Below are 27,889 nucleotides of genomic sequence, written 5' to 3' on the forward strand. Positions count from 1 at the left end.
AGGTTTAACATACAGTTTCCATAGATTGCACAGGGGTTAGTAGGTACCTGTGAGGGCAGAGATGGTTCTTGTGATTTATTCAGCTTGGTCACTACATATTTGGCTGCACAGGCAGTTTATTCCCAAGGGAGCTGAGTTGGTTTGATGAATGAAATAAATGGCCTAGTGATCAGGGGTAACACTGTTGAAGAGCCACAAGCGTCACTGAATTACGGATTTCAGTGCTACATGAGGATTAGTACAAGCAGAAATTCACTGTTTACATGACATGTGTGTAAAGCACAATATGGTTACAAGTGTAGCATTCAGCAAAACAGAAACAAACAAAACATGCAATTGGATCTTAAAGGATCTGCGGTGGACTCACAAAGAGTTAACTTAGACTAGCCTTATCTTGAGTTAGGACAAGTTATTCGTCTAACTTAGGACTAGCCTTAAGTTTTTAATATCTCCTGCGACTAGTCCTAAGTTAGGACCAGTCCTAACTCTTTGTGAAATTGACCCCAGGATGGTTAGGGTCAAAGGTTAATTTTTTATGTAAAAGTACTTATTTATTTATTTATTATTTATTTACAGGCATCAAGTGATTGAGTACTCCTGAAGAGAATCAACATCTTTGGATCGGTCTACACTGAGAGGAACTCAAGGCAATAGCTCACTGGAACAAGGAGATGAAATCAACGACGACGACAACAAAGACGACCACCTGATGCCAGAGAGATGTCTTACTGATGAGGAGGCCGATGTTTAAACTGTGTTTATTAATTGAAAAATGCGCCACTTCATATTAGGTGATTTATCATTTGGTAAGTTTTGAACAAGTCCCCAAATATTTTGTTTTATATATTTAACTCTGAAAACAGAAGAGCAAAAATTCAGTGACAAAGGGTTCGCCACCCGTAAGGAAACCCCTGGACAATTTTTTTACTGTGTTTGATTGAAAATTGCGCCACTTCAAATTAAAAGTTTACATTTGGTAAATTTTGAAAAATAACGTACGCTCCCAAAATATTTTGATGTACAAATAGGTTTCTTTCATTTCAGAGGTTTTATATTTTACCTGTGAAAACAGAGGAGCAAAAATCAGTGACAAAGGGTTCGCCACCCGTAAGGAAACCCCTGGCCAAGTTTTTTTTAATGTTTGGAAAAAAAACAAACCTAATTTGTTGATGTATCAAAATCTTTACCTTGGATGGATTCATCGCTACTGTGACAGGGTTTGCTTCTTTCTGTTTTCTCAGCAAGTAGAACCAGTAGACCTATTTTGCTGAAACTTTCACTGTTTTATTTTATCTTTCTAACTCTTTGTGAAATCGACCCCGGGATGGTTAGGGTCAAAGGTTCATTTTAATGTAAAAGTAAATTTGTATTTATTTTTTTGATTTACAGGCATCAAGAGATTGAGTACTCCTGAAGAGAATCAACATCTTCGGATCGGTCTACACTGAGAGGAAGTGAGGCAAGAGCTCACTGGAACAAGGAGATGAAAAATGCGCCACTTCATATTAGGTGATTTAAAATTTGGTAAGTTTTGAATAAGTCCCCAAATATTTTGTTTTATATATTTAACTCTGAAAACAGAAGAGCAAAAATTCAGTGACAAAGGGTTCGCCACCCGTAAGGAAACCCCTGGACAATTTTTTTACTGTGTTTGATTGAAAATTGCGCCACTTCGAATTAAAAGTTTACAATTGTTAAATTTTGAAAAATAACGTACGCTCCCAAAATATTTTGATGTACAAATAGGTTTGTTTCATTTCAGAGGTTTTATATTTTACCTGTGAAAACAGAGGAGCAAAAATCAGTGACAAAGGGTTCGCCACCCGTAAGGAAACCCCTGGCCAAGTTTTTTTTAATGTTTGGAAAAAAACAAACCTAATTTGTTGATGTATCAAAATCTTTACCTTGGATGGATTCATCGCTACTGTGACAGGGTTTGCTTCTTTCTGTTTTCTCAGCAAGTAGAACCAGTAGACCTATTTTGCTGAAACTTTCACTGTTTTATTTTATCTTTCTAACTCTTTGTGAAATCGACCCCGGGATGGTTAGGGTCAAAGGTTCATTTTTAATGTAAAAGTAAATTTGTATTTATTTTTTTGACTTACAGGCATCAAGAGATTGAGTACTCCTGAAGAGAATCAACATCTTCGGATCGGTCTACACTGAGAGGAAGTGAGGCAAGAGCTCACTGGAACAAGGAGATGAAAAATGCGCCACTTCATATTAGGTGATTTAAAATTTGGTAAGTTTTGAATAAGTCCCCAAATATTTTGTTTTATATATTTAACTCTGAAAACAGAAGAGCAAAAATTCAGTGACAAAGGGTTCGCCACCCGTAAGGAAACCCCTGGACAATTTTTTTACTGTGTTTGATTGAAAATTGCGCCACTTCAAATTAAAAGTTTACAATTGTTAAATTTTGAAAAATAACGTACGCTCCCAAAATATTTTGATGTACAAATAGGTTTGTTTCATTTCAGAGGTTTTATATTTTACCTGTGAAAACAGAGGAGCAAAAATCAGTGACAAAGGGTTCGCCACCCGTAAGGAAACCCCTGGCCAAGTTTTTTTTAATGTTTGGAAAAAAACAAACCTAATTTGTTGATGTATCAAAATCTTTACCTTGGATGGATTCATCGCTACTGTGACAGGGTTTGCTTCTTTCTGTTTTCTCAGCAAGTAGAACCAGTAGACCTATTTTGCTGAAACTTTCACTGTTTTATTTTATCTTTCTAACTCTTTGTGAAATCGACCCTGGGATGGTTAGGGTCAAAGGTTCATTTTAATGTAAAAGTAAATTTGTATTTATTTTTTTGATTTACAGGCATCAAGAGATTGAGTACTCCTGAAGAGAATCAACATCTTCGGATCGGTCTACACTGAGAGGAAGTGAGGCAAGAGCTCACTGGAACAAGGAGATGAAAAATGCGCCACTTCATATTAGGTGATTTAAAATTTGGTAAGTTTTGAATAAGTCCCCAAATATTTTGTTTTATATATTTAACTCTGAAAACAGAAGAGCAAAAATTCAGTGACAAAGGGTTCGCCACCCGTAAGGAAACCCCTGGACAATTTTTTTTTTACTGTGTTTGATTGAAAATTGCGCCACTTCAAATTAAAAGTTTACAATTGGTAAATTTTGAAAAATAACGTACGCTCCCAAAATATTTTGATGTACAAATAGGTTTGTTTCATTTCAGAGGTTTTATATTTTACCTGTGAAAACAGAGGAGCAAAAATCAGTGACAAAGGGTTCGCCACCCGTAAGGAAACCCCTGGCCAAGTTTTTTTTAATGTTTGGAAAAAAACAAACCTAATTTGTTGATGTATCAAAATCTTTACCTTGGATGGATTCATCGCTACTGTGACAGGGTTTGCTTCTTTCTGTTTTCTCAGCAAGTAGAACCAGTAGACCTATTTTGCTGAAACTTTCACTGTTTTATTTTATCTTTCTAACTCTTTGTGAAATCGACCCCGGGATGGTTAGGGTCAAAGGTTCATTTTTAATGTAAAAGTAAATTTGTATTTATTTTTTTGATTTACAGGCATCAAGAGATTGAGTACTCCTGAAGAGAATCAACATCTTCGGATCGGTCTACACTGAGAGGAACTCGAGGCAAGAGCTCACTGGAACAAGGAGATGAAATCACCACTGACGATGACAATGACGATGACCACCTGATGCCAGAGAGATATCTTACTGATGAGGAGGCTGAGCATCCATCCCAGTCTGGGTACTTAAATAAGATCAGGATCCTTTATCAATGACAGTGCCATCAGGTTTGTCTCAAGAAACAAAATGAGGCTTGACATCCAAATTTAACTTTGAGAGTTTCGAGCGAGTTTTGATTGGTACACAGGAACCAGACGAAATGGCCGAACTGTGGTAAAGGTGTTTTTAAACTATCAGTGTTTGCTTACATTGGTTTGTGTTATATTACACCCAAGCAGATCCTTGCCATTTGATTGGAGGAGTGTCCGTCAAGTGTTGGCAAATTAAAGTACTATTGCACGCTAACGTCACTCGGCGTGCATTTTCCATTCCATACGAAAAGTACTATTGCACGCTGAAGAGCAAAAAACATCACCGCATGCGCGTGTCTTTGGTAACGCAGCAGTGTTACTGCAAGGCACATTACTAGCATTCGGCTTCTGCGTGTCATGGTTGTAATTTTACAATTAGAAATTGTAGGCCTACACTTTGTTTATGAAAGTTATATCTTCCGATCAAAATGACAAAGATCTACTTGGACAATATATAAAACAAATAATGAATGTTTTTCATTTGTGCAAGGGTGCAAATATGTTCATTTGTTGAAAGATGGAATGTTCCATTCAACCTGACTCCGCTTCGTTGAATAGAACATTCCATCTTTCAACTCATGAACATACTTGCACCATTGCACTCATAAACATTCATTATTTGTATAATAACTCATGCTGTATAGCTAGTTTCAAAAAACGAGTATCTAAAATTTAATTGTTTACCTTCATGAATTGTTGTTATTGATCGATCCTCCCCTTACCCCTGGGGTGGGTTGATCGATTGAAAGAACGAACGAGGCAAAATATTTGTGTATTATACATAAATTGTCTTAAAGGCAGTGGACACTATTGGTAGTAACTCAAAATTAATTATTATCATGAAACCTTTCTTGGTAATAACAAGTTATCGGGAGAGGTTGATAGTATAAAACATTTTGAGAAATGGCTCTATCTGAAGTGGCTTAGTTTTCGAGAAAGAAGTAATTTTCCACGAATTTGATTTTGAGACCTCAGATTTAGAATTTGAGGTCTCGAAATGAAGCATCTGAAAGCACACAACTTCGTGTGACCACGGTGCGACAAGGGCGTTTTTTTTTTCTTTTATTAATATCTCACAATTTCGACAATCGATTGAGCTCAAGCTTTCACAGGTTTGTTATTTTATGCATATGTTGAGATACATCAACTGTGAAGACTAGTCTTTGACAAGTACCAATAGTGTCCAGTGTCTTTGATACATTTTATCGAAACATTCCCACGAAACGAGTTCACAATACTTCGTACAAAATGCATACATTTTTCATATAGAATGTTTGACTTTACTTTCCAAAATACAGAATTTTATTTTTATTTTTTTTTTTTTTCAAAACTCTCTTGGCAAATGTTTTTTAAAACTTTGCTTGCTTTAAAAACTCTTCTTTTCTAGATTTTCCCAGAGTTGGAATATCTTAAATCGGTTTAGGAAAACAAAAAATCCTGTAAAATTTGCTTGTGACTCAAATTGTGGGAGTGCTTCTGGTTCTATATATTGATACTTTGATGATTGTGAAGCCAAGTACAACTTGCACTCACCCAAGACAATTAATGCAACCAAAACACATCCTAAAATTGTATTCTTCTTGGGACCAATCTTCATGACATACAAGTACGTCATCAATTTAACAAAATTTATTCATTTTAGGCACGACATGTTTGGATAAGTGTGATGCACACCTGTCCAAACTCAAAATGAAATTGATTAAAAGTACAATATCTTTTACGAAACAGTCACAAACTTCATTTGAAAATGTTTTTTTCTTCTTTGCATTGCTGTGACAGTAATAATTAACAGTTCTAAATTTCATTGAGTTTATTTGGCCATCAGCGGATGAAAAAACAAATCTAATTTCAGAGATAACTTTTATTTCAACTCAGGGATGGTGAATGGTGTACTTGGCTGTTTTTATAATTTGAAAAATTATGTCTTAAATTATTGGTTACCATTCATTAAATGCTGTAGAAAGCACCACTGAACTGTAGAAGCAGCAGAGTTGTGCAAACGTGTGTGCCGGTTGGTGTGGTCAACTACTATCTGGAATGTGTGGCGACCTAATGATCCAAGAGTTAATGGTTGGGTAAGCATTTTATTAAGTGAAATCTTGTTAATGTGGCGCTGGTAGTCTGTCTTACCGGTGTCCTACCTTACATGATTGACAAACTATTTCAACTTTCTCGATACCCAACAAAAAAACGAAACCTAAGAAAGAAAGGATTTGGTTGCCTGTTGAAGTCTTTGGGGGCCTGTATCGAAAGTGTCAAGGACTGAGGACCATAGCACTTTTTCACATTTTTTACCTGATCATTTTGTTATCCTAAGTTGGTACCCGTCTCTCTGTACTGTTCCTGTGTAAACAAGTCTACTTTTTTATCAACCTTTTTTACAACCGGACATCCTCTTCTGATCTGAGGGAGACTCTGGACCTGACGGATGACGGAGACTTCTACCCAGATGTTGGTGCGAGGGTCGGAGAAACGAGATTCTGAACATGGCTATTCACATTTCAATCAGGTACTCAGGCTTTTACATTGGTTTCACTTGTGTTAAGAAGTTTTGACTGTATCAAAAGGAGATATCAAAGATGACATTGGGATTGTGTAGGAAGTAAACAGGGTGCTTTATTGTAGAAGAAACATCGTCGCTTAGAAAGATGCTGTTGTGCATTATGTTATTGTGACTGGTTTAGTTCTCAGCCACAGTAGGTTTTACTTACACTCCTTTGTAAGTTAGAATAGTGTTAAGATTTCCGAGTTGGTTAAAACCCTTGTTGAATTGGTTGATGTTAGTTATTCAGTCTATGACGTTAACTATTGGTCTATTTCAGTGACCAATTAACTAGGTTGTTCATTGTAGGTTTTGAGTGGTCAGCTCTATGACAGATTCTACAGTAGGTATGTTAACGACGATCAGTTGACCAATAGACATTGCTTTTTTAATACATTTTTCATAAACGTAGTTATTTAGCTGCAGTAGGTGTTTTCAATCCTTTAGGGTATTAATTATTGATAATTGTGAATAATTTTTACAACTAGTTAACCCTTTTCCAGCTGAACATGACACTCAGGCGTTTTTTTACAAAAACTCAAAAAATTTGTAAAGTTCAGCCGCAATGTTGGACTCTTGTTTCTCTAATCAGCACATCATCATCTCGGTAGAAGTCTTAGTTATTCAGGCTGTTAAAGTGACAAAGACACTTGGTCATTAATTATTTTGACAGGTTCGAAAAAGAGTAGGCAAGTTTATGATATTGAACCCGTAGAATTGTTGGGAACAAATGCAAGCTATTAGTTTTTGTCAGTATAACAATTTTATTTTGTGTTTGTTAAGACCTCTTTGAAACAAAACAAATTTTGTGCGATGTCCATCAACTACTTTAATTCTCTTATGGTAAACATGAGAATGTCTCAACATGTACAACAGCAAAATGTACAATGGATCAAAATAGGTGTTTATTAGCAGTATTAGTGTAGACTTATTCAGTTAAATAACCTCAGAACAAACATAGCAATTTGTCACATGGCTAGGAAGTTTAAGGAAAAGGGAGCATACACAGTAGTCCATTATTAGTGTAGAATTATTAAATAAATAACTTCACAACTATTAGTTATTTCTCAATTCGCTTGTTAGATTGATTTTGTTATGAATATTATGCCAAAAAGGAAACGGCAGGAATAGGTATTCTTAATAAGAGGTCGCTTTGTTACTTTAGTCATACACTGTTTGCAGAATCACAGGTGTCTTTCTAGATGGAAAATACACCAAATTATCAGTGATTTTATCGTCACTGATAAAACCTTAATTTTCCGACATCGACGTCAGACTCATTTTTATGCAAAAAATTGTAATTTATAATTGGTACGAAATCATTACCATGCAGTGGCTGGTTTGCAGATGTACATCAGTAGGAGTAGTTGTTGATCCTAGATTTTCAATACTTAATGGGGACTTCATCAGCAATTTGTAGTTCCGTAGGATTTGAAACTTTGTAGTACTTAGGAGTTTAGAATTTGTTTAGAGATAGGTACGGGGTTTTTTAAAGTTTTTTTTTTTCTCAGTCTAGTTATCCTCCATAAACCCAATGTCATCTACAATATCTCCTGTTATGATACTCAATGCAATGAAGATGCAAATCTGATGTTTTTGTACAACCTCACTTTTGACTTTGAAATTTGACTTTATTTGAACATGTAATCACTCACACTGTTAAAATGTTGCGATGTTTTAACAAATCCAAAATTTATGATTGATTTGAAACAAAATTTATTAAGAAGTGTAGTACTTCTAATGCAAGTGAAACCAATACATTCCTGAGTATGCTGTTAATATTGAAAAGAACATGCGTATTTTAGTTCTGTTTTTTTTGTGCTCATCACAAAAATTAACAAAATTGTTCAAGTTCAGCCGCCATGTTGGAATCTTGTTTCTCTGATCAGCGCATCATCATCTGGGTTGAAGTCTTCGTTATTCTGATGGTACAGGACTCAATCGGTGACGGAGTGGAAACGTCCTTTTACACTTCAACCAAAATTCAAACTTGAAACTTGACTCCAAGAACTTAGCGACGTGTTTTCCCGAACAGGGGGAGACGTCCGATGGTACACTTGATACAGATTCATCAAACATTTTAACGGGCAACAGAATCCTTTCGACTTGTGTTTTGGACTTTGAAAAAAATCTTTAGTTTGTTTTTGGCTTCGGACTTTAAAAAAATCCAATATTTTTAGTTTGTCAATCATGTAAGGCAGGACTTTGGTAAAACAGACTATCAATGAAACATTAACTTGATTTAACTTAATAAAATGCTTTCCTTCCATTAATACTTAGATCATTAAGTCGCGTCACTTTCTAGATAGTAGTTGGCCACACCAACTGGCACACATGTTTGCGCAACTCTGCTGCTTCTACAGTTCAGTGGTGCTTAAAAAAATCAAAAAAATCCCTTAAAAATTGCCTTTTTTATATAGACTAAGTCAGCCAAAAATATTTCTCGTGCCGTTGTACGGTTCGAAATTAACTGCGTAAAAAGTTTGGCCCTACCCCCCCTATTATTAAAATCATGATCAACCAAGTGCACCCCCTATAGGGGTGCAGAAGAGACTGTATCCCATAGTTAATGTACACCAACATGTAATCAACTAGAAATTTGCATATGACACTTATACAAGGCGTCAAATTCAAATTACCATAAGATTATATTGCTAGGTACATCAAAATGGAATGCAGCCCCTTATTAAAGGTATCGTCTTATAGCTTGTTGTGACTTTAAATAACAATAAAATGGAGTTCCATTGTGGACTTAGTCATTTTTTGACCAAAACACTAGCCATTGTTTGTACTTAGTCATTTTTTGAGCAGAAACTCATAGTCAATGTTTGTACTTAGTCTTTGTTGGACTTAGTCATTTTTTGACAAAAACACTTAGTAATTATTGACTTTCTGTGTCCTTTTGTGGACTTAGTCATTTTTTGACCAAAAACACTAGCCATTGTTTGTACTTAGTAATTTTTTGAGCAGAAACTCATAGTCAATGTTTGTACTTAGTCTTTTTTTGGACTTAGTCATTTTTTGACCAAAAAACTAGCCATTGTTTGTACTTAGTAATTTTTTGAGCAGAAACTCATAGTCAATGTTTGTACTTAGTCATTTTTCCAAGATTGAGATTATAAAGTCACAGAACAAGCTATAAGATGCGGCCTTTACAGAAGATACAACATTGGTAGTTACGCTATTGTAAATTTTGGTAAGCATGCAAGTAAACATTCATCTAATGTCCACTTGATGTAAAAACTGTTTTGAGATAAACAATTAATAAAGAAATTTGTTTTGAAACGCTGCAAGTTTTAGATAATGTTTTTTGTGTCCAAATTTGTGCACTCTATATGCAGTATATGAATACCAATGTTGTACCTTCTTTATAAGAAGTAAGAAATGCAACCTGTAAACCATAAAGGAGTCAAATTTAATTAGATTTGTTTGAAAATAAACAAACAAAAAACGCTTTGATTCTGAAAAAGCACAAACAATTATTTTACAAGTTTGTGGAAACCAAATAGTTAATTTATGTTTTCATGAGACTAGTTTTTTTGTTAGCCATGTGGACTCCTTTTGGAAAAAACAGGTTACATTTCTTCCTTGGTTGATCATTTATATTTCTTAGCTATGGTTGTCATTTGCCAGATGATGTTTCTTCTCTGATAAATTCTTAACTGGTTTGGGGGTTTAAGTTGAATTTTGAAACTATACACATTTTCAATACTTTTCATAAATACAAGTATGAATTGACAGCTGTATTTGATTTTATAAATACAATTTTTGAATTGTGGCACTTGACAAGTGCATAAATAAAAAAATGAAATAATTTCAATGAGGTTTAAGTAATTTCACATCAACTGGCACATTTCTAACCATCAATTTAAGCAACTATCAAAATGAATAGTAAGGAAGCAATAGGAGTGCCAAAGCACCCCAAAAACAAAAATTATTTTAATTAAAACATTCAGGAAACATAACATATAACTTAGTCATTATCAAGTTCTTGAGGTAGGGGTGGGTGGGGGATAATGTCGAACAGTGTGGATGCACTAACTGATGTTATTGTTTTCTTTCTTTGGAAAACATGAGTTTGTTCAAATAAAGTCTTGACAATTCAAATAAACAATCTAGTCTGGTTTGCTTATTATTTTCTGATGAATCCTAATATTTTGACAATTATTGGGTCTATGAACGGCTTTGATGATCTCCTATTCCCCTTCAAGGTGTTGATGAACTAATTAAAAGTAACTTTTAAAAAATAATAAAGATTGGGGATAATTTTGGTTAACAAACACCAGTCACTTGGTGTGCCTCAATAAATGCATAAATAACAAACCAGTGAAAGTTTTGGTTCAAACGGTCATCAAAGTTGAAAACAAAATATGAAATGAAATCTACATTCCACGCACAAAATTGTGTGCTTTCAGATGCATGAGAAAGGCTTCATGCCTGAAGCCTTTTTCAGATAAAATTTTTTTGGGGTGAAACAAAATTTACCAATTGCCCTAAAACTTCATTTTACTTTAAAGGGTGTTTTTCCAACAACATTGTTTAACATCAGCATGAGTAACTACCAAGTACACCTATTTAATAGGATGTGTTCAAAATTATAAAGCTAATTTTTTTTCAACATCCTTGGGGGGGGGGGTAGAGTTACATATTATTCATGAACAGTATTCCATGTTTGCAAGTACAGAAATACAGTGTAATCGTTCCTTTTGATGAACTAGAATCAGTTGCAAAACTCCAAATATGCTCATTCACAATATTAGGTAATGACCTCAAGGGTAGTTAAGTATCGAATTAACGATGCTTAGGCATGATGTTTGGTTCTTGAGGGAAAGTATGAACATTTCATCGAGAAGAAGGGCTCACCTAAATGAAAGTTTTTAATAGAAATTTAACGGATTCTTCGAAGGCCCAACAAAAAAGAAGAAGTCATAAAAATGTGGGTCTTATAAGGAGAAGAAAAAAAGTATGAGAGAAATTTGGGCAAATGTGTTGGTATAAATTATTATGGCCCTACAGCTAGTAATAGAAATAAACATTTTGGTTGCCTTACAGAACGGTTGAGGCTTATACCTCAGTGACTGCTGTTGTGACTGGAAAGACTGCCGAGATGCAGGGAGAGGCAGCATACACTTCTGATGAAACATTCAGATTCCACGAACTCTGAAAAAGAACAAAATTATATTTAAAGTATGGATGTAAATTAGTGTTCATACATAATGGGGGGATATAGAAAGTATAAGGCATTGGGAAATTTTACTTTATCAGGACAGCATGTTCAGGGGGCCTTTAAATTGTCTCCACATATACATGACATGTACAATACTTCATGTCGTAAAATCTAACTCCCAACACACAACAAAACAATTCATAGAAAAATATGTGCGCCCTGTGAATTTACTTTAAACACTTGCATTAAAGGAATGTGAGTCACAAAAAACGTGTAGTGCAAAGTGTTAGAATTCATCATCAAAATCGATGTTGGTCAATGTTTCAACAATATCCGTCCATAACAATATTTTTCCTCACTTGTATTGAGCGAGAATTAAGTGGTTTAATCAATTTTAACACAATCTATGTTTCTTCGATTTGTGTTGAGGTTATATCATTAGCTGACAATAGTTTGACTGTATTGCCAAGACAATCTTGGGACCCAATCTTGTATGAGAAACCCCCTCAAATTTCCTCTTTTGCATCAACACATGAATCACTTACCTGATTAAGAAGATTCTATAAACATCCGTGAGTTATCATCGTGGAAGTTGTTAAATTTTGATGTCGGTTTTCGATGTAAAATGTTGCAGAAAATCTGCTTTTCAACCACACACACGTGGAGCAGTCGCCTTTGAACACACGATGCCCGCGCTCAGAAACAAAATGGCCGCGGGGAGTAAAGGGGTGCACCAACATCGTTCCAAGGGGTGATCGATCTCGCCGCGCCATTTTTCCCCAGCATGCCTTGCTTGATGTGCATGCGCGTGACCGTAGTACGAACGACATCCTTTTATTGGCCGAAATTTGAAAGAATCATAGGGGTGAGGCCAGCACTTTTATCAACTTTTGCCTATTTTTTGTGAAGGGGAGATGTTGTGTTCTTCATGATGCAGTAGGCTTTTCTGAAGCCTTTTTTATTGAACAGAAGCCAATAATAATATTTCAAGCAATTTTGTTTTTTACTTGAAAGAATTGGGGCGAAACTTGGAAAAATATCAGGGGTAAAGTCCAGCATTTTTATCAAATATAGCCGTGTGATTTTTTTCGAGCGAAAAGTTCACAAGGCCTTGTGGGTTTTTTTTTTCGAGCGAAACGGTTCACAAGGCCTTATGATTTTTTACAAGCGAAAAGTTTACAAGGCCATATGATTTCTTTTGAACGAAATGTGACAAGTTCACAAGCCTTGTAGCCTTTGACTTGTTTCATAAGGCTAGATTTTAGGCCAGATTTTGACTAGTTTCATAAGGCTATAGATTTTGACTAGTTTCATAAGGCTAGATTTTAGGCAATATTTTGACTAGTTTCACAAGGCTATTATAGCCTTGTAGATTTTAGGCTAGATTTTGAAAGGCAAAATTTTGACTAGTTTCACGAGGCTACAAGCCTTGTAGATTTTAAGTTAGATTTTGAAAGGCCAAATTTTGACTAGTTTCACAAGGATGTAGATTTTGAAAGGCAACATTTTGACTAGACCTTGTTTTAAGGTCAAATTGAGTGTGTGGGTTGTTTACCTTTTGATGCAATGCAAAACCTTTGTAGCTATGAAACCATGGCCCTAGCAAGATGAACCTTTAGACTAAATCAACATACGTAGTTAGTTCTTTCTGTATTTCTGTAATTTTTGTATTCAATATTCCTGGTTTCACTCTTTCACTTTTCAAAAGCGCTTTGAGACTTAATTGTAATTTTGCACTATGTAAAAACTGTTCATTAATATTTATATTATTATTACAAGATTGTGATTTGTTCATAGTTTTCATTATAGTGGAATAAAAACCATGTAAAGTTTCATTGTGTGTAGGCGATGATGTGTATAGGCTCAGCAATAAAGTCTGATACAACAGGTTCGTAAAGACAAATTTCCAATTAAGGAAAACTATAAACATTGTATTGATGAATCTCATTATTGTAGTGATTGGAAATGTTAAAATAAAACACTATATGTGTATTTCAAATCCACAACTTACATTGTATCATTAATCGAACACTAAGGTTCCAACACAGACAGAAAAAATAACTAGTAAACTCATTTCAAAATTCTGTAGGAATACCATTGACTGGTTAATACTTTATTAGTTAAACATTTTTGATACAAACATGACATACATAAGCAGTTGTCAAATAACTTAATTAATGTTTGTACAAAAGACACGCATACATCAACAAAAAGATGGGAAAATGAACAGAGGAGCTGTCTATGGAGCGCCAGAATTAAACTTTATATTTAGACGAAGGAAAAATAAACCTGAATCAGCGAAATATGTAGTTGAGAATTGAGAAGTTATTTTTTTAACTAGTTCTGTTTTTAACAAGAATCAGGAAACTATTTCCTTTGCAAAATGAACAGAGAGAAGAAAGTATACACACTCAATATTTAATAGTATCTTACTATAATATAGCAATTATATTCAACAAAATTGTCAACAAAAAATGAAAAAGACAAAAATATATCAAATAAATCAGAAACTTTGTTTTGTAACAATATGTTTGTTCTTTACATAGAAAGCATAAAACAATTTTGTACATTTAAATACACCCAAACTTAAGAATACAGACATCTGGGGTTGCTTCAATTATTTTTGATGCAAATTTGATGGCAGTATGTACCCAACGCAGAAACTGAAACATTTTGTTAATCCTTTAAAAGGTTCTTTGTTTTCCTTAAATACAACAATTGACTTCCTTTAGAAGTTGCTTTTTCTTCATTTTTCCTTCAGGCATGCAACTGCAGTTTGTCAATCAAAACAAGGAAAGTGCAGAGTCACAACAAGACTATGCAGGCCTTCTGTGTTTTAACATTTTCAATGGCACTGATAAGATGAAAAAAAAAACACCAAGGAATTCAATGGATGAATCAGCTGAAAAAGAAAAATGTATCTTCCCTTCGTTTTTTCAGGGGATTTTTTTTTTATCTCAGAGCAAATATTCTGATTCTTATACTATACAACATAACAAAAATACCATAAATATATTTGTACCTGTGTGTGATTTCTGAGCATTCTTGTTTTACACCAAACAACCCTTAAAAGTGACAGATGACTGTCACAAAACTGTTGATGAAATTAATATTAATGTTGGCATACAAATTAAATTTATACATCTCTTAATAGTCAAAGCAATTCTTAATAGTCAAAACAATCTCAACCCTCATTAGGGGGAAAAGAAAGAAAGAAGACATTCATAGTTCCAATTATTTACTATACTTTGTTTTGAAGGCAAGACTGGAATAATCTCGATTGTTACAAAGAAATTACAAAAGCATCATAAGTATATTGTAAATTCAATCTTTGCTTGTTTAAAAAATGTGTTACTTTTTTTTTTAGGTTGTTTTACATTTTACGTTTTGGAATGATATGAAGACAAAAATAAAATAACAATCAGTCATGTTTACGATAAATATCTGGAGAAGTTTCCATTTAGTCAGCACAAGTGTAAACATCAAATCTATAGGGACGTAAAAAGCAACTGGACCCCCATAACTGGAACCAAGACTGATTTGCAAGAATCTTTGCGTCATGCTATGAAAATGTTGACAATTTGTTTACACTGTCAATAGACAAACGAGGTGACTTTAACAAAAATGCTTACAACTCTGTTGTATGAATTTACCCATACTTTTACCTTTAAAACAAAGTATAATAAATTAGAAACACAAAAGGGAAAAAAGAAAAGACAACACATGCACAAATACTTCACTTGCTACAACATCATGTACATACACTATTGACCACATTGCAGCTATAATCTTTACTGTACGCTGTTAGATAAACACTGTTAATACATCATCATAAGCTGATCACACCGATCAATGCATGATCAATGCATGATCGGGATGATCAATTTGTCATAATCAATACCACATATTCAATAAGTTCTCTTTTCAATATTCTATACAGCATTGCAGGCATGTCTTCCTTAAACGTGCAAACTCTTGGACTTTTTTTCTCAGATTTCAAAATTAGTTATGAAATCCACTCTTGCAGAGTTTCTGTTAATTCTTAACAAAAAAAGTCTCCACCAAAAATAACTTATGTACAATTATAGCATGAAATCGTTTTACACAAAAGATATTTTGCATAAAAGAGAAGCTTGCATTTTTATGGCTTTCTTATTTTTTTATATTTTATATTAAAACAATTTACAACTTGTTCTGCTTCTCATGAACTGGGCTTCACACTTCGAAAGGTCGTAGTAACAAAAAAGTCAAATTGTGACCTCAAGGTTACATTATGTAACTTCTAGGTCAACTGTACATGACTTTGAGGTCAAATATACATGACATTGAGGTCAATCGTTCATATCCATCAGTCCGTATAAAGACAAGAGTCAACTAAAGTAACCTTTGTAGATAAGATTTCACAGAAACCTTCAGTAAATGATCAAAGCAAAGAAAAATAAAAGTGAACATTTTCCATCCAAAAGCTGAAATACTAAGATGTAATGACCCAGACAAGTACATTTGTTATTAAAACAGAATCAGTCTTTGAAGTAATCAACAGTGAACATAATTGGTTCCTTGAGTCACAATCGTGTGCTACTTGGTGAACAAAGCATATTTCACATCCAGAAGCTAAGACGATACACGTCTTTAAATTGTTTAGTGGAACCCTGTTTTATGAACTTACGCTAACCAACCAAAGCAAACCTACCAACGAAAAACTGCAGAACCAAAAATATGCTTTAAATACAGTGGCAATGAAACTCATTTAACTGAATGTCTTCTTAGGTTTTTTAAGATTGAAAAAGGATTTTAAAACAGGGCTTATTAACAAACTGAAGTGGTATTTACATTTTGTACAAATTAAATTCTTCAGCAGTTTGCCACTTTTGTATCTAACATGAATTGAGTTGGTTAAAAAAAAAGGAGTTCAGGAAAAGGCTGTGAAATCAAATTTGTACAAATTGAAATAAAATACTGGCGCATGAAATTACTTTACTATAATTACATTGGGAGTTATAAAACTAGCAGTAGGGTGCAAAATAACAGTCATAGTTTCCATTATGGAAGCTGGTTTGGTCAGGGAATATACCTTGAACGGCAGTGGAAATAATTTTACAAGTTGATATGAATGAGGTCCAGGGTCTGAAACTAGTCAATGTTACCCCAATTCGCTTCTACTTGAATACATATATACTTCATACTTTGGGGCTTTTCTAGATTTGGTAAATTTAACATCTAAAAAAACATCTTCAAAACGATTTTATTTTCATTTTAATACGCTAAGATTTTACAATGAAAAGTCAAAAACTGGAATGCCTCAGTTTAACCATAAAATTAGCTTTGCCTTCAAGGGCAATTATGTGTTTACATCAACTCATTATGAGTGAACATCCAAGTGTTTAAAAAGAGAGTTGTACTGCAAGACTTGATTTCAGCCGATTTAATGTTGAGAACTTTTTAGAGGGTCGTTTATAATCGTGGCAATCTGTCTGGGAGTATACATGTACATCCGTGGTACTACTCAATTGAACATTCTTCTCAGATGTGTCACTGTGTTATCATTTGCCATGTTAGAGTACTTACATACACGCGCATAATGCGCACGCACGTAACTAAAACTGCACATAGGAAATGCTTTGATGGATGGCATACCGTACTTGTGCATACTAGTCCATTATTGAAGATTTCCCACACTGCTATAGAAATGTGAGGTCAGTGAAGAGGTTTATACCGAGGTCAATCAGGGAGAGCATTACCCAAATCTGACAAATTTTTACATGGGGGAAGGCAGCCTCTTCTGATGGATAAGCTGTATGATTCAGGTCAAGCAATAGATAAACCCATTGGATACTTTTCAAGGTCAAGGACATTTGATTTTGTTGAAAAAATGGGGAGTCCTACAACGATGATGTGAATATTTGTTTAATAGGGACAGCATCACTGCAAACACCTGGCAAACATCACATTGACTGCAGCTGACACACATATCTGAAACCCTTCCACTGAAGTTTGATTCTGTTGCTTGTTGGAAATACACTTGCTGTTTTTGCAGATATTTGTTGCTAAGAAGTGCAGAGTTAAAAGAACTGAAGTTAGACTGGTACTTTATTACAGCTGATACTGCAGACGTTGGCCTCAACTGGAATAGGACAATGAACATTGCATTAAGGCAATCACTCTTGTTCTGAACGGCAGACATATTTGCCTTTTTAGTTTCCTCCAATCATGAAGCATTGTGGTTCTGAGTTAGCAATCTGTCCGATAGCATGGAGTCTTTTTTATATAGCTGTCATTTTTGACGAAGGCGCTACTGGTTTGGGCTTGCCAACGCGTTCCCTGCTCACTTCGCTCATCTTTGGCCGACTGTTTCCATTGGAAGAGTTCTGGGTGGACTGGGTCTGTCGTTTACGATTTCTCTTCATCTTGGCCATGTCCTCGCCGAACATGTCTCCTGTCCTCAGCGCCGAGATGAGGTCATCAAACTCTCCTTCTCCTTGCCTGGTCAGGCCATTTTGGCCATCCTTCTTACTGGCTTTCCTCTTGCGATCCCGATCAGCTCTCTGCAAAATAATCAAGATTTACTTTTGTAATTACAAACTCAGAGATAATAGAAAATGTGAACAGCTCAATATTTCTTCTCCTTGACTTTGTAGGCTATGGTACTGCAGTTTCAACAGCAAATGCTTATCAATGGTTTTAATAGGTATACTAATCTTGTCAGAGTACCGCCATTTGGGTTTTGGGTTCCCATAGATGGTGGTATCTCAAGCCAAAGACAATAATTTATGATTAATCAACACTCCTATTCTTGTTAACATATCCTGGCAAATTGTCAAACATTCAAAACCATTCAACTGCACGAGTACAGCTGTGTACAAATCTACATTTGTACAGTACATGTATGTACTGCACAGATGCAATTTTCACATGTCATTATTCAGACCCTTGCAAAATGAAACGCAACAGTGAAACCGATGACACCGATGTCACCGATGCACAAAGAACAGCCAATGATTTGCTTCCTTTGGTCTCAGTAAGGGTGCTTTTTGAGAGTGTGATGTCATTTGCAAGGGGTCAATACGAGGTTGTCATACATGTATAATTCAAAACCAGAGTGGTTATTGGACAGTCAGGCAAACAGTAGGAGGGTTAAGACTCCCTGGCTTACCTCAGCCTCAATACGAGCCCTCTTCTCTTCCTCTTCTTGCCTCTTCCTCATGTTCTCATTATCGATCTTAGCTTCAATGAAGGATTGAATGAAGACGTCAAATGTACTGTAAAACTCCTCTGGCATCATCTTGGTTGGGTCCTCCCCAAATTGCTTAATGATCTTGGTCGTCTGAAATAGCCAAACAGTTTATCAGTTATACCAAGAGGTTTTTTTTGGTTTTATATAGTGTAAGCAAACAAATTATAAAACACGTTTTCTTTTTCCTCCAATGATTTTAATTGTCAATAGTCAAAATTGAGTGTTGTTGTGATAGAAGAACAATATTTTTTATACTCTTATTACTAGTGGTAACTTAAGGAAAACAAGGCAAACTAAATATATTTCTGTTATAATTTGTTGTTATCAACACATTTAAATTGAAACAGGCGGCCCAAAGGCCAAAATCTCCTCATTGTACAAAGTTTAAAGGGAAAATACACGTTTGGTAATTGTCAAAGACCAGTCTTCTCACTTGGTGTATCCCAACATAAGCATAAAATAACAAGCCTGTGAAAATTTGGGCTCAACTGGTTATCGAAGTTGCAAGATAATGATGAAACAAAAAACACCCTTGATAGACGAATTTGTGTGCTTTCAGATAGGTATAAAAGACTTCTAGCTAGAAGTCTTTTATTATTTTAGTGAGAAAATACCTTTCTCAAAAACTACTTTACTTCAGAGGGAGTCGTTTTCCTCAATATTTTATACTATCAACTGCTCTCCAATGCTCGTTACCAAGTCGGTTTTTACGTTAATATTTGTTTTGAGTAATTATTAAGTGTGTACCTTCCCTTTAAAGCTAAAAAATTGCATACAAATATTAAAAATTACAATTACAAAAATAACAACAAACACACGAGCCAAGTGGATACAGCAAAACATATTAGAGACATCTTCAGACTAGAAAAATACAAACAAGGAGCAATCAAGATGGTCATTGTTGTAAACCACAGTCAGGCCCGTCTTTGATAAAATATGTTTATGTGGCAAGGCAATGAAAAATGAATACTCTGCACGTCCTGAGCGTATTTAAACATTGGGATCCGTAACAGTGCGAAAGCTTTTTTCTTTCACACATTAAGGCAATGTAACTGGGAACAACGTTGTCCCAAAAATGTTTGAATACATGCAAGACTAGCACTGTGATTAGGCAAGAAGAGTGTATTCTCTGCAAATATCGTCTAACCCAGATACAAGAACAAAAGCAAACGAGGAATATTACAGCAACAGTTATTTACAGCAATGTAAGAGCAGAGTTAAAAGTTGTAAACTGATCACCACACATTTGGAGCTGGGGATACTTTCCCTGCACAAACAAAGTGAAGAGTTGATATTTCACTTTTTTGCAGCATTAATTTTATTTGAAGTTGAATAATGAATTGTGTCAACCGACCTTTTCCTTTGCTTGACTGTGTACATCGCTGAGCTTGGAGAAGCTGATCGTGGCTACTGTCTTGAAATCACTCATGACAGACACAAATTTGTCGCCTCTGTCTGTGTTTGGCCTATTCTTCTGGAAGTCAAGTTCCTATACAGAGAACAAAATTTGTGTTGAATTGCAGTGTCTCTATGCTCAACCATACATTGATTTACTAAAAACACTGGGTTGTGACAGCTTGAGAAATATCTACATGCATGAGGGACAGGGAGATCTGGAGACAACTCAGCTGTAATATCAGTGATCGAAAATAGAAGAATATCCAATTAAACATGCCTGGTACTTCACAGAGGTAACAGAAGCAAGCCACTAATGCCCTATAATTCACGCCGTGACAGACGGCTGGAAATCGGCAAAACGCGCTCCCGGAGAAAATCGGCCTCCTTCTTCGGACTTTGCCATCGCCTTGGTGCCCTTGAAATGTTCCAGTAAAAGTTCCCTCATAGAGATATTCCCTTTGCAATGGCAAAACTTTCATAATTTGAAAGAATAAAGTTTCAGGCCCGTTGAACCCAGCCCTTTGGACTCTTCCGACTCTAAGCAATTTGAAATCTGCTTCGAGTAGATAAGACGCTTCATAATGCATACCTTTTCAACTTCCTTTAGACCTGCACCAATCAGAGCGATGTCCTTAGCTAATTCAGCCATGCTGAAAATAACAATAATAGTTAACTCTACTGGCAAAAATTTCAAAACTTTGTTCATGGTCCCATGTTTTGAGAAAGACTCTGCTATGGTAAAAACTTGGGCCATTAAAAACAATTGGTCACTTCGGTTGGTAAGCAAGTTCACAACAGCTGTTTTGATTATTTAATTCAAAAACTTCCTAACATTTCTGCAGAGCATTTTCAAATTGAATTATAGGTAAATTTATTTCATTTGTAACAGTGGACAAAATTGGTTAAATGGTTGAGTTTCAGATGACAGTCAACAAACAAATCCAACAAGACAAACAATGAAAGCAAACATACTTGACTTTGGATGCTTCTCGGATAGATGCAGTCTCTTCCTCAAGTTTAAAGGCATCGGGGAACTGCAACAACAATACAAAATAATACCTCAATAATAGATAACAACTTCAATCAAAAATAAACTTCAAGATGGCGCCGATCCATGGCGACACGGTTTTGCGAGCTCTTACATTTTTACTGTTTAAGTGCTTTTTAATTACGGAGTCGTTGGGAGTTTTATCGTATACCAGAGAGGAATTGCTCGTGCTTCAACCCAGTGGAAGTGAGGTGAGCAAAGAGCTGTTATTAAGCCTGAATTCGATAAAGAATTTTCTGTCTTTACCTGTAAATTCAACTAATGATGAAGGACCTAGCTCGACACGCTATCAGAGACGTCGGGGGCGCAGACGTGGTAAGTGTGGTGGTGCACTGTTAAGACTACGCAAACGGAACCATAAACCACCTCTACCCAGTATATTCCTTGGCAATGTACGCTCCCTGCGCCATAAGATAGATGAACTCTGCTGCCTCATCCATACTCGGAAGGACTATCGAGATTGTTCTTTATTTTGTTTCACGGAAACTTGGCTAAATTCTTCTGTTCCGGACTCAGCCGTGGTACCACCCGGATTCAATTTGTTCCGTTCGGATCGTGAATTCACTGAGGTGGACAAGTCAACAGGTGGTGGATTGTGCTTTCTATTGAACGACGAATGGTGTACCATTCATGCACACCGGAGCTTGAAACCCTGTTCATCAAATGCAGACCTTTTTATTTACCCCGTGAGTTTGGTTCTATTCTACTATGTGCTACATATGTGCCTCCGGATGCTAATGCTAAATCCGCTATTGATCAACTTTCTCGTATTATTACGCATCATGAAAACAAGAACCCTGGATCGATCAGCATTGTCCTCGGTGACTTTAACCACACCAATCTAAAGAAGGGCCTGCCCAAGTTCTACCAACATGTTAGTTGTGCCACTCGCCTTGTCAATACTATTGACCACTGTTATACTACAATAAAGGGTGCTTATCGATCTCTAAAGCGTGCTCCACTGGGCAACTCTGATCACAATATGGTGCATTTAATTCCCACATACCGTCAGCAACTGAAACGCGAGAAGCCCACAGTAAACACTGTCTCGCAATGGACGGATGCGGCCACAGAGCGACTTCAAGGGTGTTTTGCATGCACGGACTGGGATATGTTTATTGAAAGTTCAGCTGATCTTGATGATAGCACTGACGTAACGATGGAGTACATCAAATTTTGCGAAGAGTTATGCATCCCCAAGAAAATTGTGAAGAGGTTCCCTAATGACAAACCCTGGTTTGACCGGTCCGTTCGTACCGAACTTTTTGCTAAGGAGCAAGCATTTAGATCCGGCGATGCTCCAGCCATCAAAAAAGCCAAGTACGCCGTTCAAAAGGCAATCCGGAATGCAAAACTAAGGTTTCGCAATAAACTCGAAGATGACATCTCTGCGACTAATTCAAGGGAACTGTGGAAAGGTTTCCATAAAATTACAGGCTACAAACCAAAGCCAAAACAAGCACCCCAGGACGATACAACACTTCCGGATCAACTGAATGACTTTTTTACACGCTTTGATCGTCCAAAAGATCGTTTACCGGATATGAGTGAAACGCTACCTCCCCCATTTGAAATAACACTCACAGACACTCGTCGTGTCCTACGTCAGCTAAAACTCAACAAGGCACCTGGACCAGACGGCATCACCCCACGACTTCTCAGATCTTGTAATGACTTTTGATGCAATTTTTTATGTAAATTATTCAATTGGTCTTTGAAAACTTGCCATGTTCCAAATGTTTTTAAAAAATCGACCATCATTCCTGTGCCAAAACGTTCACCAGTTACTTGCCTTAATGACTACTGCCCTGTAGCTCTAACTTCAATTGTTATGAAATGCCTTGAAACTTTAATTAGCAACTTCATCCAATCTCAGCTGCCGCCTAAATTAGACCCTTTCCAGTTTGCGTACAAGGCTAACAGGTCAGTTGACGATGCAGTATCATGGTCTTTATTCAGAGCATCTCAGTTCCTCGATAAGAACGCCCCAAACTATTGCAGGATTTTATTTGTGGATTATAGTTCGGCGTTTAACACCATATCTCCTTTTAAATTGTATGATAAACTTATAACTTTGAATTTTAACCATTCTTTGTGTCGTTGGATTTTAGATTTTTTATTGGATCGCTCACAGAAGGTTACAATTATTGGTCAATGTTTTTCAAAGTCACTTGTCCTAAGTACAGGAGCGCCACAAGGATGTATTTTATCTCCAATGCTGTACTCATTGTTTACGCATGATTGTGAAGTAAACTCTGTTAATAATTTTATGGTAAAATATGCTGACGACACTACATTAGGTGGACTTATTTTTAAGGACGATTCCATGTATCGTGATGAAGTTAATCATTTAATTCAATGGTGTCACGACAATAACTTAGAATTAAATGTTCAAAAGACAAAGGAAATTATTGTAGACTTCAGAAAAAATCCAGACAAAGTTGAGCCGCTAAATACTAATGGTTCCGAAGTGGAAATTGTCGACTCTTTTAAATTTCTAGGAGTGCACATATCAAACGATCTTAAGTGGGTGACTCATGTTGATTCCATTGTTAGGAAGGCCCAGCAACGGTTGTTCTTTCTTAGAAGATTGAGGAGTTTTCGTGTCAGCCAAGATTTGCTGGTAAAGTTTTATCGGGCAGTTGTTGAGAGTATTTTGACGCTCTCGATCACTGTCTGGTATGGCAACACCACGGCAGATGACCGAAAACGCCTCAATCGTGTAGTCGGTACTGCTAGCTTTATCATTGGTCGTGAGCTTCCTGCTTTGGATAAACTTTATACTGCACAGGTTCAGAAGAAATCTAGATCTATTATTTCAGATGAATTTCACCCTGCGAATAGTTTGTTTGAATTAATGAGATCAGGTAAGCGATATAGAGTGATCAGAGCTGACTCCAACCGTACTCCCAATAGTTTTTATCCCAGTGCAATAAGGTTACTTAATGATTAATTCGTTTTAATTTGTTTTGGGGGTTTGCAATTTTGTTCTGTTATTGTCTCTCTGCATATTGTGCGCATACTGTTTATTTGTTGGTTATTGTATGCCTATGTGGTTTTAGGGTTTTCTGTATTTTTGTAACTTTTGTAATTGTTAATATTTTTAGACTCGCAAGCCGAAGTGAATTTCACTGTATATGTATTTATATGTGTGACAATAAACAATTGAATTGAATTGAATTGAATTGAATTGAATTGAATTGAAACTTGCGATATCACAGTCAAAGATTGGAATAAATTTTCCTTTCTAAAAACCAAGAGTTCATTCAACACAATGTCTCATTGAACCCAAGTCTCGACACTCATGGGGTGACAGGTCTTTTTCTTCAGCTGCGCCAGGCATCAGGATCTCTCTACCACTTAATACAAGATCTTGTCTTTGTACCACAACATTCAAATCTCTTCTCAAAACTTGTGTCACAGGTTTTCAAGGACTAGTTTTGTTGTTTTTGGTTTTTACTGCGCCTTGAACACCCAGCAAGGTGGATACGTTACAAGTCTTATTATTATTATTATTATTATTATTATTATTATTATTATTATTATTATTATTATTATTATTATTATTATTATTATTATTATTATTATTATTATTATTATTATTATTATTATTATTATTATTATTATTATTATTATTATTATCATAATATTATGATGTCTGTTGGTTTCAGTCTTACCTTCTTCTCCAATACTGCAGACAAATAGTGAAGAAGCGTGGAATATTTAGGGATACTCGACTTGGTGTCAAGGATTTTGTTGAGACTTAAGATTCTGAAGCCAGAGGCATTCCCTCTTGCCCCTCGGTTCATGTAGTTACCAAACGCTAAGACAATCTCCAGGATCTTCTTTAATCTCTTACTCGTACTCAGCTCCTTGGAGGCTCTTAGAATGGCTGGAAATGTAGAGAAACAAACAAGATTAAAATAATATATGGGGTTCGCGGTAACACCATCTGTGTCTCTACTTTTCTTTAAGAACTGTTTTGCTTTATATTCTACTACCGCGGAGTAGATTTTTTGGAACTGGGAGACTTCTCAGAACTCCTGAAAAGAACTGTCCTGCTCTTGAACTGCTACCTCGGCAGAAGGATTGCTATAGGATGGGCAAGGTTTGGAACTGATTCTTACTCACCATCTACTTTTGGTTTGCATTCTCCCATTCTCTCCTGGAACTTCTTCTTGAAGTAAAGACACTTCATCCTCTGCTCAAAGTGCACGATTCTAGATAAAACAAGAAAGAAAAATGTCAATAATAATACTGGGCGCTTTTATTAGACCCCTATGGGCCATCATCATACACCAGTTAGAATGGTCATTAACCAACACAAATTCCACAAATGTTTGCAACACTTTTGCTTAAAATGATGTCAGCATTTTCGTACTTTTAGGAGTCTTGATTTTCCTTCAATTGTACCGAAGTTGTTCACATAAAGAAAAAAGGATACTTAGTTTGTACCAATGGCTTTCTGCCCATCTAGCAGACCATTCTACAGATGTATCATTCTGAAAGTATAAGTTCTCTATTTGAAGAAAACTTCTTATAAGTCCTTCCAAAATTATAAATTCAAACACTAATATCTTAACTGCGGATTTTATTAGTTTGTACTTTTCACTTTTTAAAGGATTTGACATTACTTACTTGCTGAGGTCGTAGAGGAATCGATCAGCTCGGGCCATTTTGTCAATCTCTCGCTCATGCTCTTTCAGTAAGAGAGCCTCCTCTTGTGTCGGTACGAACTTCAAAAGCTGAAACAAACACCAGTAGAGATAAGTACTAACGGTAAGCTTGGGCAATACTTCTTTTTTTTTCACACGATACATCGTCAAGAATATATCGATAAATTCAATGAAATTGCGACTATTTTTTAAGTCACCAGAATTCAACATCTCACAGAGCGGTTTCTTTTCTGCAAAATTTCACCAACAAATCTTGCAAAGTTGGGTATGTTAGAATCATAACACACAAAAAGCAGACACTGAAAGAGTAAAGAAAGTCATAATAAATGGACTCTGCCAGATTTACAAAATGCTGCAACTAATTTGCCTGAAACAATTTCTCATAATGATTACCTGTTCCAACATATCCTTGGGGATGTCTTCACCCTGGTCCATGCTCAACAGTGCCTTGGTGATCTCTGCACTAGTCAGCTTCAGCTTAGACAGTAAGATGGTACAGTTCTGTGCCCGCCGGCCGTCAATCACTGACAACTCCTTGGGTTTACTGGACTTGAAGCTGAAGCCTGTGTCGCCGTCGACGTCCTCTCCTCGTACTTTCTGGTAGGCCGAAAATGTCTTGTCAAAGTCTGCCAGGTCCATAATCTTTAAAACCTGAGAGAATTGAAATGTAATTGAAGAATATGTGTTTAGTCTACCCCTCTTCATGGTTATTCCTTTTACAAAGTATCAATACATAAATTTGTGTTTCGTTTTTACAATGGAATTTTCTCAAAATTAAATCAGTTTAACCAAATATAAACCAAAGAGTGACCTCCATAAATAGTTTCTCGACTAGAACTTCCAATCAATGATATCTAGCTTGCCTTACATCATAATAATGAATATAAATGAGCACACAAATATTAACCATGCCCGTAAGAATATAAATTAACGCAACAAAAATAATGGCCTGACGTTTCAGCCCAAGCATAGTCTTTCTCAAAGGCTATACATTGATAACACGAGGAGCGATTAACTCAAAGGCTTATGTAACTCTCAATGGGTTACCAAAAGTATTTCATTACCTTCATGTCATCCAGCTCTGTCCATATAGTTCCTTGAAGCTGCATGTCAGGGAGTTTAGACCAGTTGAAGGATTTGAGAGGATTGGACGGCTTGGGGATGTTCTTCTTCTTGGCCATGCCCATCATGCCTGAAAGATCAAGGTTTAAAAAAAATCCAGTCTCTTTGTAAATATTTAACACCTATTAAAGCGTTGAGGTACCTGCTGCTAAAATATAGGACTTGAACTGCCTCTAGCTATCGGGCAATCTCAATATTCTAGCTGGTATGACACTGCTCCAGAATTGCAAAGGTCGTGGGTTCTAATCCCACCCAAGTAATATGCCTGTGATTTGTTTTCCCCCTCAAAACTCTGAAAGTTCCGAGTATACAGAGCTAAGACACATCTGTGTAAGGGTAAAAAATCCAAATTAATATTCCACATAACTTTCCACAGAATAACTATAGAATAATGTTAACTAAAGAACTGTGTCTATGCATACCTGGAGGGGGTGGTGGGCCTCCTTGGCCTGGGGGTAGAGGAGGAGGGGGTGGTCCCATACCAGGGGGTGGTGGAGGAGCAAATGGTGCCATTGGGGGAGGAGGAGGTGCAGAACCAACCGAGCAGGAAACTGGGGATTTCAGGGCTTCCGTTTTCAACTTGTCATCATCTGAGAGACTTATGGTGGCTCCGAGTTTGCCGCTTGCAATCTACATGAAGAAAATGGATGAGAAGGATGAATCAAGAGGACAATAATAGAAAAATTGTCTCCCATACAACACAGTAGAAGAAGAAAAAAGGGGGAAAACAACAACAATAATTAAGAGGCTTGACTTACCATTGCTTTGAGTTCAGCCATCTGTGCCTGTAGTTCCAGGCCCTGGCTGCTGGATATAGCCAGCTCAGCTGCTTGATGGTCGTATTTCTCTTGGATCGCATTCAGCGCTCCCATTGCTTCCTCCTAATAAGACAAGGAAG

The 27,889-nt window shown here is 36.1% G+C and overlaps 1 protein-coding gene across 4 annotated transcripts in view; it reads right to left on the bottom strand.

The window, feature by feature from the left end:
* Positions 1 to 13,586: 13,586 nt before the first annotated feature.
* Positions 13,587 to 27,889, bottom strand: part of LOC117290542 (disheveled-associated activator of morphogenesis 1-A-like) — an 83,090-nt gene continuing 68,787 nt past the window's right edge. For all 4 annotated transcript variants that reach the window (XM_033772002.1, XM_033771980.1, XM_033771989.1 and 1 more), the window contains 12 exons: positions 27,750 to 27,872; positions 27,414 to 27,621; positions 26,934 to 27,061; positions 26,263 to 26,520; positions 25,832 to 25,938; positions 25,325 to 25,413; positions 24,871 to 25,085; positions 21,118 to 21,179; positions 20,735 to 20,795; positions 20,102 to 20,236; positions 18,667 to 18,837; positions 13,587 to 18,058 (listed from right to left, as the gene is read on the bottom strand). In XM_033772002.1, the coding sequence (XP_033627893.1) occupies positions 17,777 to 18,058; positions 18,667 to 18,837; positions 20,102 to 20,236; positions 20,735 to 20,795; positions 21,118 to 21,179; positions 24,871 to 25,085; positions 25,325 to 25,413; positions 25,832 to 25,938; positions 26,263 to 26,520; positions 26,934 to 27,061; positions 27,414 to 27,621; positions 27,750 to 27,872 (1,839 nt within the window). In that variant the 3' untranslated portion in view covers positions 13,587 to 17,776. The remainder of the gene's footprint in view (positions 18,059 to 18,666; positions 18,838 to 20,101; positions 20,237 to 20,734; positions 20,796 to 21,117; positions 21,180 to 24,870; positions 25,086 to 25,324; positions 25,414 to 25,831; positions 25,939 to 26,262; positions 26,521 to 26,933; positions 27,062 to 27,413; positions 27,622 to 27,749; positions 27,873 to 27,889) is intronic.

Source organism: Asterias rubens, chromosome 1, assembly GCF_902459465.1.
Source record: "Asterias rubens chromosome 1, eAstRub1.3, whole genome shotgun sequence".
Classification (NCBI taxonomy): Eukaryota; Metazoa; Echinodermata; class Asteroidea; order Forcipulatida; family Asteriidae; genus Asterias; species Asterias rubens.